At 34.2% G+C, this 18,099-nt stretch overlaps 1 protein-coding gene across 19 annotated transcripts in view; it reads left to right on the forward strand.

Moving 5' to 3' along the window:
* Positions 1 to 18,099, forward strand: part of PARD3 (par-3 family cell polarity regulator) — a 592,143-nt gene that overhangs the window by 413,604 nt on the left and 160,440 nt on the right. For 15 of the 19 annotated variants that reach the window (XM_054695018.1, XM_054695006.1, XM_054695008.1 and 12 more), the window contains one exon: positions 16,003 to 16,113. The exons of the other annotated variants lie outside the window; for them this stretch is intronic. In XM_054695018.1, the coding sequence (XP_054550993.1) occupies positions 16,003 to 16,113 (111 nt within the window). The remainder of the gene's footprint in view (positions 1 to 16,002; positions 16,114 to 18,099) is intronic. 19 annotated transcript variants of the gene reach the window in all.

Raw genomic sequence — 18,099 nt, forward strand, 5'->3', positions numbered from 1 at the left:
GTTGAATTAGTTTTTCTGTGGAGATTTTGGGGTTCTCTATGTATATTATCATATCGTCTGCAAATAGTGATAGTTTGACTTCTTCTTTTCCTATTTGGATTCCTTGGATGTCTTTCTCTTGTCTTATTGCTCTGGCTAGGACTTCCAGTATTATATTGAAAAGCAGTGGTGAGAGTGGACATCCTTGTCTTGTTCCAGATCTTAATGGAATTGCTTTCAGCTTTTCACCATTGAGAATGATACTGGCTGTTGGCTTGTCATAGATGGCCTTTATGATGTTGAGGTATGTTCCTTGTATCCCAAGAATTTCAAGGGCTTTTATCATGAATGGGTGTTGCACTTTGTCGAAAGCTTTCTCAGCATCTATTGATATTATCATATGGTTTTTATATTTCTTTTTGTTGATGTGTTGGATAACGTTGATTGATTTTCGGATGTTAAACCATCCTTGTGCCCCTGGAATGAATCCAACTTGGTCGTGGTGAATTATCTTATGGATACATTGTTGGATTCTGATAGCTAAAATTTTATTGAGGATTTTTGCATCAGTGTTCATTAGGGAGATTGGCCTATAGTTTTCCTTTTTTGTGTTGTCCTTATTCGGTTTTGGTATTAGTGTAATATTGGCTTCATAGAACGTGTTTGGTATTGTCCCTTCCTTCTCAATTTTTTGGAAGAGTTTGTGAAGGATAGGCACTAATTCGTCTCTGAATGTTTGGTAGAATTCATTTGTAAATCCATCAGGTCCTGGGCTTTTGTTTTTGGGGAGGTTTTTAATTACCATTTCAATTTCGCTGCTTGTAATTGGTCTGTTTAGGTGTTCTATTTCTTCTTTATCTAGCTTTGGGTGATTGTAGAGTTGTAGGAATTTGTCCATCTCCTCTAGATTGTTGAACTTGTTTCCATATAACTGTTCATAGTAGTTACTGATTATTCTTTTGATTTCTGCTGTGTCCGTTGTGATTTCTCCTCTTTCATTTATGATTCTGTGTATTTGTGACTAAGCACAATTTTCATACTATTTCAGATAGTCTGGTCAGCAATGGTAGAAGGACCTTTTCTTATAAAATTATCCTCAACTATTCTATTTACATGCAGTTGACAGGCAGCCATCTAATTAGAAAACATTTTATTAACAACCAAATAATAGCAAGTGTGCAAAACCAATTCTATTCTCTAACTGGAAAGTAACCAAATAATATCAGAAGCAATGAGGAGAAAATGAAAATAATTTCTGATTCATGGGTTGTTATCTTCATGTTTTCATCCTGAAAGACTTTGTCACCTGGAATGGAAGTCTTGGGCTGAATAGAGGGGACTCATTTTGTGGTTATTTTTCAGTTGTCTCAATTAGTTCTGCTCTTACAATCTTTAAAAGCTGTTGACAATATTTTGTCCTCTGTTGACCACCATGGATTGACTTTTTTTTTTAAGATTTATTTATTTATGCAAAAACTGGGGTATAAGCCAGAGGTGCGGGAGGGTGAGAGAATTCACCAGAGACAGAGCAGGGAGCAGAACAGGCAGACTGACTGAAATACACTGTTGAAGGGCGCAGTGGGTGAGTCAGGAGAGGTCTGCCGCGCCCTGTGGGAATCTCCCTGGCCAGCCGGGAATAGAACTGGTGCTGCAGAGGCTGCGGACAGCTTCACAGCTCTGCGTTCAACCTGCTGCACCACCGGGGAGGCCCACATTGACTTTCTTAAGGAGAATATTAGTTACTGGGATGAAACTGGAATTTTTACTCAGGACTCTGCCTCCAAAGTGTTGTGCTCTTAATTATACTGTCTCCTGCTCCTGTTTTCAAAGGAAGCTGGGAATGTGGTTTTATGCTAACTATGCATATTTCCTCTCCCTACCAAATCAGGGTTTCTCATCTAAAGAAGGGAGAATGGTGAGTGGGTGGACAGCCTGGAACTGCCTCTCTAGCTCTTGGTTAATGAAGCCCGGTGGCCTCAGGTTTCTGAAATTTCAGCTCCTTTTACAGCACTGGGTTACTGTTCATGCTCATTCAAGTATACGAGGCAAGGCTAACCACTGCCAACCAGCTCTTTTTCTTTTGGCTTAACCAAAAAGACAAGGAATAAACTACAGACCCTGGCAAACCTTAGTAAATCTACCATTTAAATGGTCATGATTTTCCAAACTTAGGGATCCCAGAGTTGCTTCTTGGAAATGGGAAAAGGGGTGAATGTTTAGATATTTTTATTAGAAAATTACATGTATTGTTTATAGAATAATGATTTCTGCTAGTAATGTGCTGCATGTTAAAAACCACGTTTGCATTTCATTTTTGCTAATACTGATTTATATGGATAGCATTTTTATTGTTTTTCATTGTACCAATTGTCACACATCAAATAATCTGTGTCCTGATTTTGGAGTCCAAGCCTTCGTCAGTATGCTAATTTTGATTGTACTGATTTTGGTGGCCTTTTTATTTACTGGTATTTATGTGTACGTTCCCCAAATATTCCTTGGGTTTCATTATGCTGGATTTTGTCTTTTGGGTCTTGGTTAAGGATGAATGCAGAAGATCATCAAAGTACTGGAAGACAAGAAGTAGCATCTAAGTCAGGGAAGAAAGAGATTACCCTTCAGTGTTTAGGAGTAGTCTTGAAAAAAATGGAGCAGTTGAGGGTGGAGACTAACATACCTACTTCTGTCCTTTGAATCTGCTTGTTCTTTTTTTTTTTCTTTCTTTTTTTTCTTTAAGATCTATTTATTTATGCATACAAGAGCTGGGGTACAGGCCAGAGGTGTGGGGGCTGAGAGGATTCACCAGAGACAGAGTGGGGAACAGAACAGGCAGTCTGACTGAAATATACTGCTGAGGGGAGCAGTGGGCAAGTCAGGAGAGATCTGCTGTGCCATGTGGGTTACTCCCTGGCCAGCCGGGGATTGAGCTTGTGCTGCAGAGGCTGCCAACAGCTTCATAGCTTGCGTCTTAACCTCTTGTGTCACCAGGGAGGCCCTTTGAATCTGCTTTTTCTTGTTGCTCATAAATAATAGAGATTAGCATGAAACTTTGTCTTAAACTGTAAGGCAGAGGTTTTCAACCCCCAGGGTTTTACCCCACATGGTACTTTTAGTACTATCTGATGACTTATGTGGTTGTCATACTTGGGGAGGGATTGCTTCCAGTATGTAGTGGCCAGAGGCCATGAATGTTGCGGAACACCCTCTCATGCACAAGTGAGCCCCTGGTTACCTGCAAAGGATGATCTGGCTCAATATTTCAATAAAACCAAGGTTGAGAAACCCTGCCCTTGCCCAATCTCACCTATGAGTGCTGTGTAACTGAGTTGTTGATCTTTAGATAAGTTACCTGTTTGCTTCAGTGTTTTGTATCTGCTTGTCTTCGTGCCTGTCCATCAGCAGCATATCTTAGTATTTCTGTAGGAAGGAACACTTGCATCATGCATTTTGATGGACATTTAAGAGTTAAATTGCATTGACCACTTTCAAATATTTTAGTCAGCTTGTCACGTTCCTTAAAATTTGTATATAGTGGTTGTTTCTTATTTTTAATATAATTTTAGTGTAGTAAGTATTTCCTTTTACTTAATGAATTCATAACATATAAGTCAACATGAAGAACCTAACAGTTATTGGAAGAGTTTGAGATGATTGAAGAGGGAGAAAAATCTTCTCTAGTAGAAAGAATTTGTGATTTAGATGTTGAAGCCCTGTTTTCTTCCAACTCTGTTCCACCACATGTAGCATTTATTCTGTCAGCTTCATTTTCCTTGCTTCCATTTTATTTCACATTTCATTTAAGAACTGAATGAAAAAATGTGCATGGAAATCTTTGTGAATTTTTAAGGTTCTGTTCATCTGTCTGCTCATGTTATTTAAGTTTTTTTCTCCCTTAATTCTTCCTGAATTAGTTTCTAGGTAGATATTCTGACTGCCTGTGCTAAAAATGATATATGGGCTATTTCCATCCTGTGGGATAGATGGTTGCATAGATAGATAATTATAGATGTATATTTTTTTTTTCATTTCTCAGTGAAGTGAGGTTTGCTAATATACCATGATTATGCACACTAGTTTAGAATAGAGAGTTTCAAACTTTGACTGAGGAAAGGCAATATAATGATATACTGTAAAGGCAACTGTAACTGGGGGAAACCTTGGAAATTAAACTGGTATTAGTGATGTTGGCCTCAGTTCCAGAATGGTTGAGGACAAACAGGGCACTCTTACAAAGCTTTCCTTGGCGTGCACTGCCAGTGAATCTGTGGAGCCTGGGACCACACAGCAGGCTGTGCAGACGTGACCGTTATAGGAAATGGAAGTGAGTTAGGATGAGAGGAATTCCAGGGCAGTGCACAAGTCAACAAGTTCCATATTTGAATGCCTGTCTGACTATTTCATCAAATAAGGAAAAGAAGTGTGGCGCTTTGTCAAATTTCATGTTCCCTTTCATATGAGGGGGTCTGCTGATTGGAGATGAAACACTAAACATATCTCCTCATTCGAAGCCCTTATCACTCCAAACCTGAAACCACCCCAAGAATTTGAAACCTGTTTACCAACTGGGTTCTTAACCACAGCTGAGTCATAAATAATAGGCATGGCTGTGCACCCTCAGAGTGGGAAGCTACACTCCAGAAAAATAAAGAATCTTTTCTGGAGTAGATCCATTGCCATTTTTTGATGCACACCACTATTATTTTCTGCATGTGTCAAACTCACCTGGACCCAGTTCACTGATTTCAATCAAAGGCATACATTTTTTATTCTCTTATTCCTTAAGAGGGTGGTGTTACTAAGGTCGACAGTAGGTGCTGACTTGGGGCCTGGCGAGCTGCTTGCTCTTCTCTTTACTAAGGATTAGGTTTGGCCTCCAGTTTTTGGCAATTTGCCCATGAAGCCCTCTATTAGACCTTAAAAATGTGTCAGCTCTTTAATGTTAAATCAGAATATGTAAATCAACTGAAAGATAAAAAATGGAAATCTACGGTACTTAATTTACTCTATAGAGAGCATTCTCTAGGAAATGTGAATCAACAGAAATTGTTTCCTATCGTCCACAGGAAAAAAAAGTGCTGACTGACACCTTAAATTTACAGATAATGAGATCTTTGGGGAAGTTTTAATCTTTCAAAGTTTCAAGGAGATATCTAAGCCCCCTCCCCAAACTTCAATCACCACATTATCTGTCTCTCTTTGTCACTTTCATTTGGACTGTAAATATATAAGGTAAGAAGATATTTGAGGGTGTTTCAGCTGCTATGCCTATATAGCTGCTATACCTATTCCTTTCAGCTGCTATACCTATACCTATATATCTCCTATCATATTCTCATTGAATTTGAATCATCATACATATTAAGGGTGAATATTTCTCACTGAAAAAGATTTTCTTAAGAAGTGCATGTGTTTGTGTTACCTCATAAGAAGTTATAAGCTAGATGCCAATTTAAGTATCAGATGGGCAGATGGCAATAACCATTATTAGGATTATCTTTGTTACTAAATACTTAATGATTCTTTGTCCTAATACAAAAAAGGGATGCGGTAAAATTTCATCCTATCTCTTCTTTCTCGTTCAAGTGCCCTTTTTAACAGATGTATTTTTTGACTTGTATCTCATTAGTATTTCTTATGGGGACTGCCTTTGGGCAGTACCACTCACTAAATTGTTCTGATGCTTAGGAAAGGAAAACCATGGTAACCGGATGTAGGGTATGATTATTTGCCTCTGACCTGACAAAGTGTTGGGTTTAACAAAAGAAGCTTAATAGAAATGCTCAAATTGACCCTTCTCGTCACTTGGACTGCTTAGAGCTCAATCAATCTCTCATTATTATCAGTTATTTGAGCAAAGGCAACAGTGATAGTATTTTTCATAATCACTCCTTGAGCCAAATGTAATTTGCAATTTGTAGTATTGTATTATGAAACAATAATGCTTTAAAATGAACAGTGCAAGAATTAGGAGTATAGTAGTAAAGAAAGGACCCAGAGAAGTAGTTCTGTGAAAGACATTCTCAAAATCAATTTAAATAGACATGGCTGATTTCAATACCAAATCAAGCGTTTCAGATATTTAGAATTATGTGTTGCTTTTACTGTTTCAGTGTGTGTGTCCATGTGTATTTATTTTTAGTTCATAGATAATAATATATATCATATTATAAAGTCACTGTAAAGGGGAAACAAAAGATATACTTGACATATCTTTTGCATTGGCCTGTTCAGTATTACTGTGTTGGTGTGGTTTGGTTACCTGTGTGGGTTTGTTTTGAAAAAGGAAAGGTATATCAAGCCTTATAACAATCCTATATGGGACAGTAATTACAAATTGACCTCTTTTTATAAAGAGGGAATTCATTTGCTAGAGAAAATATGTCATATGTTCTATGAATGGCAGACGCCTGAAAAACTTTAACATCATAATTTAAATATGCCTCCTCTCATCTGTCATTTTACAAGAATGGCGCTAAATATAGTTTCAAGAATTATTTCAGAGTATGTGTATTTTTTCTTGTGTTTTGAAGGATTACTATGCTCTTTTTTCCTTAAGTCTTTATATCTTGATCCCATAGGTTTTTGTTTGTCTGTTCTGTTGTTTGTCTTTAAAATCTTTGGAATGTACAGTGACTTTTTATAAAATCAAATATATGATAGCATACTGGGTTCAATTTCTTAATTTTGTTTTAATATTTCCTTGTTCCATATCCTTCTAGGAGTCCCCAAGTATCCGGTTACTAGGCATATTAGTGCACCATGATTAGATAACACAGGCTAGGCCAAAGGAAAGAGTGCATATATAATGACGTTTAGTGGCAGTCCTGAGGAGAATATGTCGTCCATTAAGGGTGCATGGCACGTAAAAGGATTTTCTAGCTTGGTTAAGTAGAAGCTATTTTTTCTTTCTTTTTTTTTTTTTTTAAAGTCACTACTTTTTCTCTGGATGCTAAGCAACAGAAATTTAGTTTATTAAATCTAATCAGCCTAGCACTGATGAAAACTGTACACAATCAAATAATGATCTTCAAGTTTGTGAATTTCCTTTTAAAGAGAACCCCTGCTAAACTCTGCCAACTTAAAACTGCATCCCATTTTATAAAGCACTATCAAGTTGTCATATACCCTTTCCAAAAACTCCCTTCTCATCATTGTTGATTACCAAGATGTTTTGCCTAAATAGGAACTTTCTGCTTTTCATAATCAGCCTCCCCTTCCCTGATTCATCCAGCATAGCCACAAAGACTGCTGAGCAAATCAGTATGTTAACGTGATAGTGATTTCTTAAAATGTCACTGAAATCTGTAAATTCCTGGATGGGAAGGACATATTAGAAGTCTTTAATTTTTTGTCATATTGTCATTTGTAAAATAGAGTCTGAGACACACACACACAAAATAGAGACAGAAACCATGAGTACGTCATTATAAAAGAAAAAAGCATGCAGTGAATTCTTATTATTTCACCCTCTGATTGAGTTTGGGCAGTTTGACATGCTTCTGCTGCTGCCTGGCAGTATTTGCATATGTCAGTACAGACAATTTTGACATTTGGAGTGTCACTGCTTTTGGAAATGTTGGCAATGTCCTATGAGTGGGTATGAGGGCAGTTTTTATGATCTTTTGCAATGGTTGGGAGCAAGTCTTGACCTTGCATTCAGATTCTTGGCCTGCAGAGACAAGTTCCTTACAGGAACAATGTCCCCAGAAACTCATTGCCCCAGGCAATATAAGATTTATCTCATTTATTTCAGCTAAAATGTTTTAACCAGCTGCTCCCAGCATAGAAAGCATAGAGTGACTATCTTTGGTTTCTAAAGCTTTTGAGGTATCTGATGTAGTAAAAATAGTCTTAGGTCTGAATTTCTGGCTTTGTTTCTCACTTGCTATGTGACCTGTGAAATCATTAAGTCCCTTGTGGTCCTTGAGGTTTTCTCTGAAGGTGGTAACACTGTTAGCTGCTGGTTTGGGGATCAATGAGCAAAGTACATAATAAGAATTCAATAAATTCAACTTATGTGTAATTAAATAATCAAAAGAGCATTAAATGGGATCAGTTATAGCTCACAAAAGATACAAACTGAACTTCATAGGTCAGGGAATATTATTTGCTTCAGGAGTGTCCCAGATCAATACCTCCAAGATGTCTTAAATTAGCTATTAAGTGACCCAAAGTGACCTGAACTCTAATCCTAGAGATATAAGGCAAAAACAATTTCATATTTGTGTTAGAGAATTAGAGTGATGAGTAAGGGAAACAAATGCTCCTACCAAGAACATGGGGAAAGATTATAGCAAAATCATTTAAAAAATTTTTTTTTCTAGAATTTCTGGAGAAACTTAGCTCAAAAACCATTTAGAAAAGGTATGACTCAAGGAACACTAGACGAATGAAGTTAAAAGTTCATGATTTTTCTTTTATTTGAATGGGCATTGTTTTCCTGACTCTTTCAGAGAACTGGATGTCCCAGAAAGGACAGAGTATAGGATGTGTGATTTTGCTGCACGGGATCTTGAGCCCAGCTCACTGGACAGCTGGTATTGCTCAAGTATCTTTAGGGCAAATGACCACAGTAGGCAGCGGTCAGGACAGGGTAGTGCGGTAGTTGTACAAACACATTTGTCCACAAGAAAACAACTGAAAGTTTCCAGAAAGTGATAATGAATTCCTGGAGAAAGGAAGTGATTAAATTGTGTGAATTTGCAAATAAGTAGAAGTGAGGGACAAAATAAAAAGCAGTGTTTTGAGTTGGATGACTGTGTTTACCTTTCCTGTGTAGGATTCAGTTGTTGGGAGAGTATGAATGACTTGGCATTGAATTTGTATTTGACCCATTTCGTTCTCTTTCCCAGCTATATTGTATCACTTAGCCTACAAATTTCCTAGGGTAAATATTAAGACAAATAATGTAGCAAAGTGTTCCTTACATATGAAGACCTTGGTAATTAGCAGAAAGAAATATCAGATTCCTAGATGACATTTTAGTAAGGTTATTTTTTAAAGAAAACTACTTAAAAATTATTCCTTGAAGCTCAAAAAGTATCTAATTCTGGGTATTCTGTTCATCTATTTTTAGATATAGCAGCAGATATTTTATTTTTTCTTTCTATTGGATTGAGTTTTTGAATAGAGTAGCAAATAGAGACCTTTCATTATACAACTAATTACATATTCATTTTATTTATAGCAGGATTCTGTATGGTATATGGCATAATTTTTATAAAGATTTCATCTCTATTTTTAGTACCAGTATTAAAATAGTAAATATTTCAATGGTATTTATACTACTGAAAGAATTAGGTTAATTTACTAAAAACCTAAATATTGGTTTCATAGCACAAAAATCGTAGCAGTAGTTAATTTTTCACAACAGCTCTTTCTATATAACAATGGAATTTTGTTACAATTCTTTGCTGTTTTGTTTGTTTCCTTTTTGCTTTCTTTATTCATCGAAAGTGCACATTTTGCCATCATCCTTTAGTATAATAATATATATATATTTAGTATATATATACTAAATATATATATATATTTAGTATAATAATATATATATATCTGATCTGGCAGCTGGTAGCAATCTCATTTGTAAACGTGTCATAGTAAAACCCATTTAGCAGATTACTTTGAGATTACTTTAGCTGAATGTAAACATTGCTGTATCCTTTATGAAGAAAGCCATATGTTTAAGAATGTGACAATCAATTCTATTCTGATGAGACAAGACTCATTTATTGTTCTTTCTGTGAAGTCTTCAACGGCATATTGATATTTTTTTTCAATGTATCTTCTATCCCCATGTGTTCCTATTTCCCTCAATACTCTATTTTCTTTTTTGTCTCTGTTTTTGAAAAAAGGCCATTATCCTATTTTAAATGTCTTCACATACCAGCAAATTTTTCCTGAGGTTGTGGATTGTGTGACCACTTTGTGTCTCTGTATCATATCCATTGGGTGGTAGAGTTTTCTGTTTCAATATTCATGTGGATTAGCCAGAAGGCAATTCATGAAACTGATTCTCTGCTTGAGAATGTTTGCTTCCTAGACATGTTATTAGTATAATATTTTTAAAGTTATGCTATTCCTTGGAAAATGACCCATCTGATATTCATCTGTGGCTTTTAAAAAATAATAAAATAAATGGAATTGATGTCTTCCAAGTTTTAAAACCTCTTACTATTAAATGATTGTCTCTGTCGGTTAATTGCTGAGTTCATCTGTGACACTTAGAATACGTGTTTAGCTGAAATTTTTCAATGACCTTGCCCTCTTTTCAGGAAGAATTAGGTAACTATAAATTAATAATACATTGGTGATTAGAATGAAAGAGGTGTACCTGCTTTTTTTTTCACACTCTAGAATAGTTAATATATTTGTTTTCACTTGCGGTCTTTATTTCGTTCTTTCAAAATGTATACCTGAGAGATTGGTTTTTACCCCAATAAGTAATATACTGTGATTTCATAATATGCCTTAAAGAAACTGCATAATTAAGACAATTCCCTTAATTGCATAATTAAGGGAAATGTCCAAATGCTAACATATAAACATTTTATCTATGGTTTCTTTACATTTTCATACATTAATGTAAAAAGGAGACTGTGCTATAATTTAGATAACAAATTTCCAAATAATAAAATAGTCTATTCTGATGATTAGGGAACAGTCTGAGAAGTACTTTGATACAATGAGAAGTAACAGTGAGAAAAATACCGTTCTTAAATATGAATATGTAGTCTGTTTTTTGAAAGTCATGCGTACTTAATAAAAAAGCTAAAAGTTGGTAGACTTAAGACTGCAACTTTAATCACAAGGTAAGACCCAGAGCACTGTTAAAAGATTTTAACATGGCTAATTAAACCAAGTGTTAGCTTTGAGCCTCAAAATATCTAAGCTATTTTGTAATGTGTTAAAGATTTTATATGTTAAAGTAAACTCTCCTCTTCTCCCCATTTTATTAGTTCAGTGGGAAGATACACATGATCTTCATGTGAGATTAAACTGTACTTTTGGTGCAGATAGATAATATCTCTGGTGTCATTGCATTATGTTTGTCCAATATAGTACCGGGTTGAATGCATGTGATCTAGAATGTGAACCAGTAAAATAGTCTTTTAAAAACAAACTGGTTAGGTTGATATAGGAACATTGTGCCTTTGGAAGAATATTCATGAACTGAAAAATTGTGAAAATGATCTACCTTAAGGCATTCTTATTTTCAATAACTATTATGTATTAGCATTTGAACTCACTCTTTTCTTGAAGTTACAGCTTAATACATTTAATATTTCTAAGTACCTCAAATATTGCAGAATTTTCAGGATGGGAATTCAGATCAACTTTCAATATCCTTTAGTGATGTCACTCAAGTTAATCTAATCCCATTTTCTTTCCTAAACTTTTGTGGAGGTTCTGTAAACTTTTATTGAAGAATGAATATTATTTTAGATATTGACTCCAGTGTCAGTTTTTTTTTGAATATTTGCTCACTCATTTATTCATACACTACATAAAGTCAATCATTATACTTTACTCTTAGGCATTATTGATATTTTGACTAAAAGTCTTATTTTTAATGCTTTGTATTTAAAGCAAAGTACATGTTTTATCCCTCATGAGAGATGGTCAACATCTGGAATTAAGTTCTTGGGGATACTTTTCCATTTTTGTACTTGCCATTAACTTCCAATTTCTAAGTAAGATTCAATTTTAAGGACTGCTTTATAGAAGTTAATTTTTTTATTGAGATAATGTTGGTTTACGACACTGTTATATGATTTAGAAGTAGAGATTCTTAATTCTTAGATGGGTGTCATCACAGCACACCCACCACCGGAGTACCCATCAATGTCCACCGTAGTTCTTTGGGTCCTCTCCCAAGCGTCCCTCTCACTCTTCCCTTCTGATAACTTTACTTCTGCAGTCAGATCTCTGTGGCTTTTTTGTTTGGTTTTGCCTTTCTTTATGGTATATCTGTATTCCACAGATGATTGAAATCTTCCTGTATTTGTCTTTTGGACTTGTTTCACTTAGAAAAATTCCTTCTACTCCCATCCATAGTACAGCAATTGGCAAGATTTCATCCTTTATATATATTGTATCTATATAATACATCTTCCTTACCTACTCATTTGCCATTGGGTACTTAATGTTTCCATAATTTACCTATTATAAATAATGTTGCCATGAACATAGGAGTACCTATATTCCTTTGGATTAGTGCTTTTGCATTCCTTGAGTATATAACTGGCTGTGGAATTGCTGGGTCATGTGGTAGATCTGTTTTTAATGTTTTGAGAACCTGCATGCTCTTTTCCATAGGGACTGAACTATTCTCCATTTCCACCAATAGTGTATGAGGGTTCCTTTTTCTCCACGTACTCTACAACACTTGTTGCTTCTGGTCTTTTTGCTATGGGCCTTTTTCACAGGATTTTTGATTTGCATTTCCTGATACTATATGATGATGAGCATATTTTCATATGCCGATTGCCCATCTACATGTTTTCTTTAGAGAAGTGTCTATTTCACTTTTCTGATTGCATTCTTATTTCCTTTTCATTGAGTTGTATGAGATCTTTGCAGGTATTAGCTATTAGCATCTTTTTGAATAGATGATGTGCAATTTTTTTCTCCCATTCTTTAGGATGTCTTATTTAAATGATAGTTTCTTTTGCTGTGTAGAAGATTTTAGTTTGATATAATCTCATTTGTGTATATTCTCTTTTGTTTCTTTTACTGTTGGTGTTGAGTCGCAAAGAATTCCTGAAGCCAAAATTATGGAGTTTTTTGCCTATGTTTTTTCTTCTATGTATTTTTTTGGTTTTAGGTATTACATCCATGTCTTTAATTCACTTTGAATTAATTTTTGTGCATAGTGCAAAATAGTGGTCTAGTTGCTTTCTTTTTTTAAAAAAAGATTTATTTATTTTTATACAAGAACCGGGGTACAGGCCAGAGGCGCAGAATGGTGAGAGGATTCACCCAAGACAGAGCAGGGAACAGAACAGGCAGACCGAAGAAATACACTGCTGAGGGGAGCAGTGGGTGAGACAGGAGAGGTCTGCATTGCCATTTGGGATTTTTGCCGGCCGGCCAGAATCAAACCCATGCTGCAGAGGCTGCGGACAGCTTCATGGTGCGGCACTCAACCACCTGCACCACTAGGGAGGCCCTCTAGTTTCATTCTTATGCACATATGCACATGGCTGTCTAGTTTTCCCAACACTATGTGTTGAAGAGACATTTCTCTCTCCAGTGTATGGTCATGGCTCCTATGTCAAAGGTTAATTCTCCATATAAGGATGGGTTTATTTCTGGGTTCCAAAGTCTATTCCTTTAGTCTGCATGTCTATTTTCATTTCAATGGCCATGTGATACTTTCTTTTTTATTTTTTTTTGTCATGGTTGCTTTTACTACTCAGGGTTTTTTCAGTAATATTTTCTCTCTTACTTTGAAGAATGCCACTGAAATTCTGATAGGGATTGCATTGAATCTGCATATTGCTTTCAGTAAGATGGCCATTTTAACAATGTTAATTCTTCCAATCTATTTGCAAAAAATATGTATTTCTTTGTGTCTTCTATGTCTTTTAACAATGTCTTATCATTTTCAATGTAGAGGTCTTTTACTTTGCTAAGTTTATTCCTACTTACTTAATTCTTTTTATGCAATTGTAAATGAGGTTATTTTCTTGAATCTTCCTTTTCTAGTTCATTACTTGCATACTAGAATGCAACAGTTATTGTATATTGGGTCTGTAGTCTGATACTTTAGCATACTTATTTATTATTTTCATTAGTTTTTTTTTAAATGTACTTTTTAGGGTTTCTATATATATTGTCATGTTGTCTGAAAATAGTGATAGTTTTACTTCTTACTCAGTTTGGATTCCTCTTATATATGGCTCTTGTGTAATGGTTCTGACTAGGATTTCCCATACTATTGATATGTTGAATAGTTGTGAGGAAAGTAGACATCCTTGTTTTTATCTGATCTTAGAGGAAAAGTTTTCAATTTATCACCATTGAGTATGTTTGCTGTGGGTTTATCATGTATGGTCTTTATTGTGATGAATTATGTTCCTTCTACCCCCAGTTTTGGAGAGTTTAACATAAATGGATGTTGAATCTCAACAATTTTTTTTTTGCATCTGTTGATATGATCATATGATTTCTATCTTTTTTTTTTTCTGTTGATGTGCTGAATTAAAGGGATCTATTTTTAGATGTTGAATAATACTTGTGTCCCTGAATGAATTCCACTTGGGCAGGATATGTAATCCTTTTAAAGTGTTATTTAATTTGTTGTGGGAGATTTTGTTGAGGAATTTTGCATCTATGTTTATTGGGCATATTAGTCTGTAGTTTTGTACTTTGTGATGTCCTTGATATCAGAGTAATGTTGACTTCATAAAATGTGTTTAGCAGCATTCTCTCTTCCTCAATTTTTTGAAAGAGTTTGAGAAGGACTGGTGTTATTGGAGTTTGTCTTTGAATGTTTGGTATAACTCACTAGTGAGACCATCTCATCCCTGAGCTTTTTTTCTGCTGGAGAGTTTTGATTACTGTTTCAATTTTCTGGCATATAATTGGATTATTCAAGTTTTCTATTGAATATAGTTTGCTTCTAAGATTTGTCCAATTCTCCTAAACTATCTAAGTTATGAGTATATAGATATTTATAGTACTCTACAGAAATCAATTTTACAGTGAGTTTTGATGCTAATAATAATACATCGTTCTTAAAGGAATAGTGTTAATGGTATTTTGTTTCTACTTTAGCATTTTATGAATACTTTTCTTCCCTAATTTTTAAAATCCCTCCACATATACTTAGTACATAGACCTGCATTTGGATTCAGATTTACATTAAGAAGATAATGATCTCTATGCTAAACCAAGCCATTTATTGAAATATTGTTTTACCTCTTTTAATCAACTTTGGACCTACTGTTTTATTTCAGTCTTTTCCAATATGACTAATTGTCACCATTAGCCTGGTTACTATTTTGTCCTCAGAAGTAAATAATATACTTTATATATTTGTGAAAGTACAATTGAATATCAAATATTTCCTTTTTGAAATATCTGATAACCAAGTCACTAACGGATGAATATTATTTGAGGGTGTGTCATGCATGCATTCCAGGCAACATAATCTTTTAGTGAAAAATAACGGACTAGAAAAAGAATTGATACTATATCTGAGGTTTCCGAGATATATGGATGCCTGAAGACAATAATGAGTTTTTTCAAAGATGCTCAAATTCAGTCTGTAAAAGTTCATGTGGATGGTTTTTGAATCATGTGCTTGTTCCTCTTGTTTGTTTTTGATCAGAGGTAAATTTTCAAGTCATAGGTACCACATTCAACAATTACTTTTCAACAGATTTAGGAATACTATTTAATGAGACTGTCTTAAAGCTTTCAATTTAATAAGCTCAAAGTATAAATGATAGCAGTATAAATTATCCTTTGTACTTCAAATGCTGCAACAGTGGCTTTTTTGTCAGTTTTTAAAATAAGATGAATGTTTCCAATAAAACTTACTGTGAAAATAAAGAAAATAGTTGTTATGGGAGATTATTAAATAGATGATTGTAGATTAACAATCTTTAGTCCTAAGAGAAACCCACTCCTATGGAGATTGTAGTATGTCTGTATTTAAAGTATATATATATCTCTTTAGTATCAGAAGTATTCAACATTTAGTCCTGTAAATTCATTATTTTTTAAATAAGGAGAGCTTATAAGGTATTTGTTGCTGCTGTTTATTTTTATTTTACCAAAAGCAAAATTGGTGTTGAGGCCATTTTACATGAGGGTTTTCTCTGGGAATTCAAGGAATTTAAAAATAAGTGAAATGTTCTAATGAAAATATTAATGTTGGAAAAACTAATGATACTTTGGCCTTCCCTCATTTTGAGGGAGCTCACATTTTATTGAGTACATATGTCATTATCACAAAAGAAGGAAAACTCATTTTGTATATATTGACAAGTTAGAATTTTTTGTTGTCAACAGGTTTGGCAAACATCGAAAAGATGACAAGATTGAGAAAACGGGTAAAATAAAAATGCAGGAGTCCTTTACATCAGAAGAGGAGAGAATACGTATGAAGCAGGAGCAGGAGAGGTAGATTTAAGTTATTTAATTAAACCTCATTAGATTGAGGTTCTTTTTTTCCTTTCTATTCTTTTTTTTAATATAAAGAATTTGCATTGAATCAATTTTTTTTCTGATGATTGTGGGATGAATACAATGTAAAGAAATATTAAATGAAAAGCTTTATTTTTTTGAGGCATTAAAGTGAATTTTAATTGTTTTAATTAAGATTTTTGTGTAGGAGAGTGTAAGGCATATTAGATGAATAAATGTTAACACTGAATTTATAATTGTTATTAAAACCCTACAGAAATATTTCAAATCTTGTCTCATTCATCTATGACTATATAGCATATTATAATATTTTTAAAGAAATATAAAGAAATACTCATCTGTATGTTTAAAAAAAACTACTTGAATTTTTTACATCTCATTTAAAATGTTGTATAGTAAGAATTGAGTAGGTTGTTAGTATTTTACGATGTTGTTTTCCTTTCAAACCTGACATTTTCTTTTCCTCCTTCTGTCTTACTAGCTTCACATTTTGTGACATTTTCCACTTAAATTCTATCTGATTGCTTCCAGAAAGATTGTTATCCATTGTTGAATCATTCAATGTTGAAAACCCAAAGACCACTGAAATGAATGGAAAGGATTACTTTAAGCAAATGCTTGAAAACCATTTTTATAAGTGATTAGAATTTTTCTCATTAAAATTCCCCCTGGTTGCAAGACTTCTCTGACACATTTTTGTTATTTAAGTTTGTAGACAGTGAGTTCCTGTGTTTTATAGGATTTCATTTGCATAGAGAGATACTATGCCTACTATACTCTGAATATTCTGAAATATAAGGGAGTTTCTGGTACATTGATCAATATTGTAAAGTTGAATATTGTGCATTACTAGGATTATAACCCACTACCTTTAAGGCAATTCTGGAGTTGGATCACTTTCAATATTATTCTTAATATGAATGAAAGAAATAAAAAGAATAGTCTTTGACAGTTTTCCTTTCCAAATTAATGTTTGGATTTTTTTCCATAATCTTTCTAATACCTCTGAGGTTCTTTGCTAGGATAATTACTCAGATTCTCTCTTTATAGCTTTTCAATGTAGAAAATTGGGAGAAATATGGACTTTTAACTTTGATGCAGTTTGTGTTTATTACTTCAGGTTCTTTCCCAGAATTTTTATTTAAAAAATCTCCACCTTTTTTTTCTTTCTAGGATGCTAATCTTCACCAATAATAAACTCTTTTTATGGCAGGGTACTAGTTGTCCCTAAGTGTGTAGTGTAATATGGCATTTAAGTGCTCAGTGGTCTGAACTTGTATCTTAAAAGAGTTGTCCCAAAAGGAAGAATTTATACTAGGTAAATGCATGAACTCAAATTTCCACAGCCAAACATTGTGATTTAGTTAGAGAACAATCTGAGTAATAGAAGGAAACATTATACTTCTTTTCCTTTATCTTGATGCCAGCCAAAGGGGATAGCTTCATTAATTCTTTGCCATTTTTTTGTATTCTAAATATTCCTTTTGTTCAGTTTAAGATGACTGCTGTGTTTCAATGCAGAAGTCTATCAGCATTTCCACATTACTTTTAAAATGCATAGTCAAATGTTCCCAGCCAAACAATGATTTTTACATAATGGTTTCACTTGTATTATTAATTTGCCTAAGGCACAGTTCACTTTTCAGGTTTGCTTTTAATCTCCATCTCTTTACCTCTAATGATGCAATACTTCTGGGAACTAGGTTGGTCATAATGAATTTACAATGTTCAGGAGACCTAGAATAAAAATCTTTTAGGGTCAAGGAACAACTGAATGGTCCATTAAAAAAATCAATTAGCTTCATAATTTAAGAAAACTATTATACTTTGACTTTGTATTTCAATAACAGTTTTTACAAGTATGTTTTATTTAAACTCATGGATCTTGTAATAGAGCAAGTGAATGCATGTAAGATGTTAAATTACATAAGTAGAACATGTTTAGTGTTTGTTACTTTAATG

This window comes from Talpa occidentalis, unplaced genomic scaffold, assembly GCF_014898055.3.
Source record: "Talpa occidentalis isolate TD23 unplaced genomic scaffold, MPIMG_talOcc4v2.1 talOcc4.14, whole genome shotgun sequence".
In the NCBI taxonomy this organism is placed as follows: domain Eukaryota; kingdom Metazoa; phylum Chordata; class Mammalia; order Eulipotyphla; family Talpidae; genus Talpa; species Talpa occidentalis.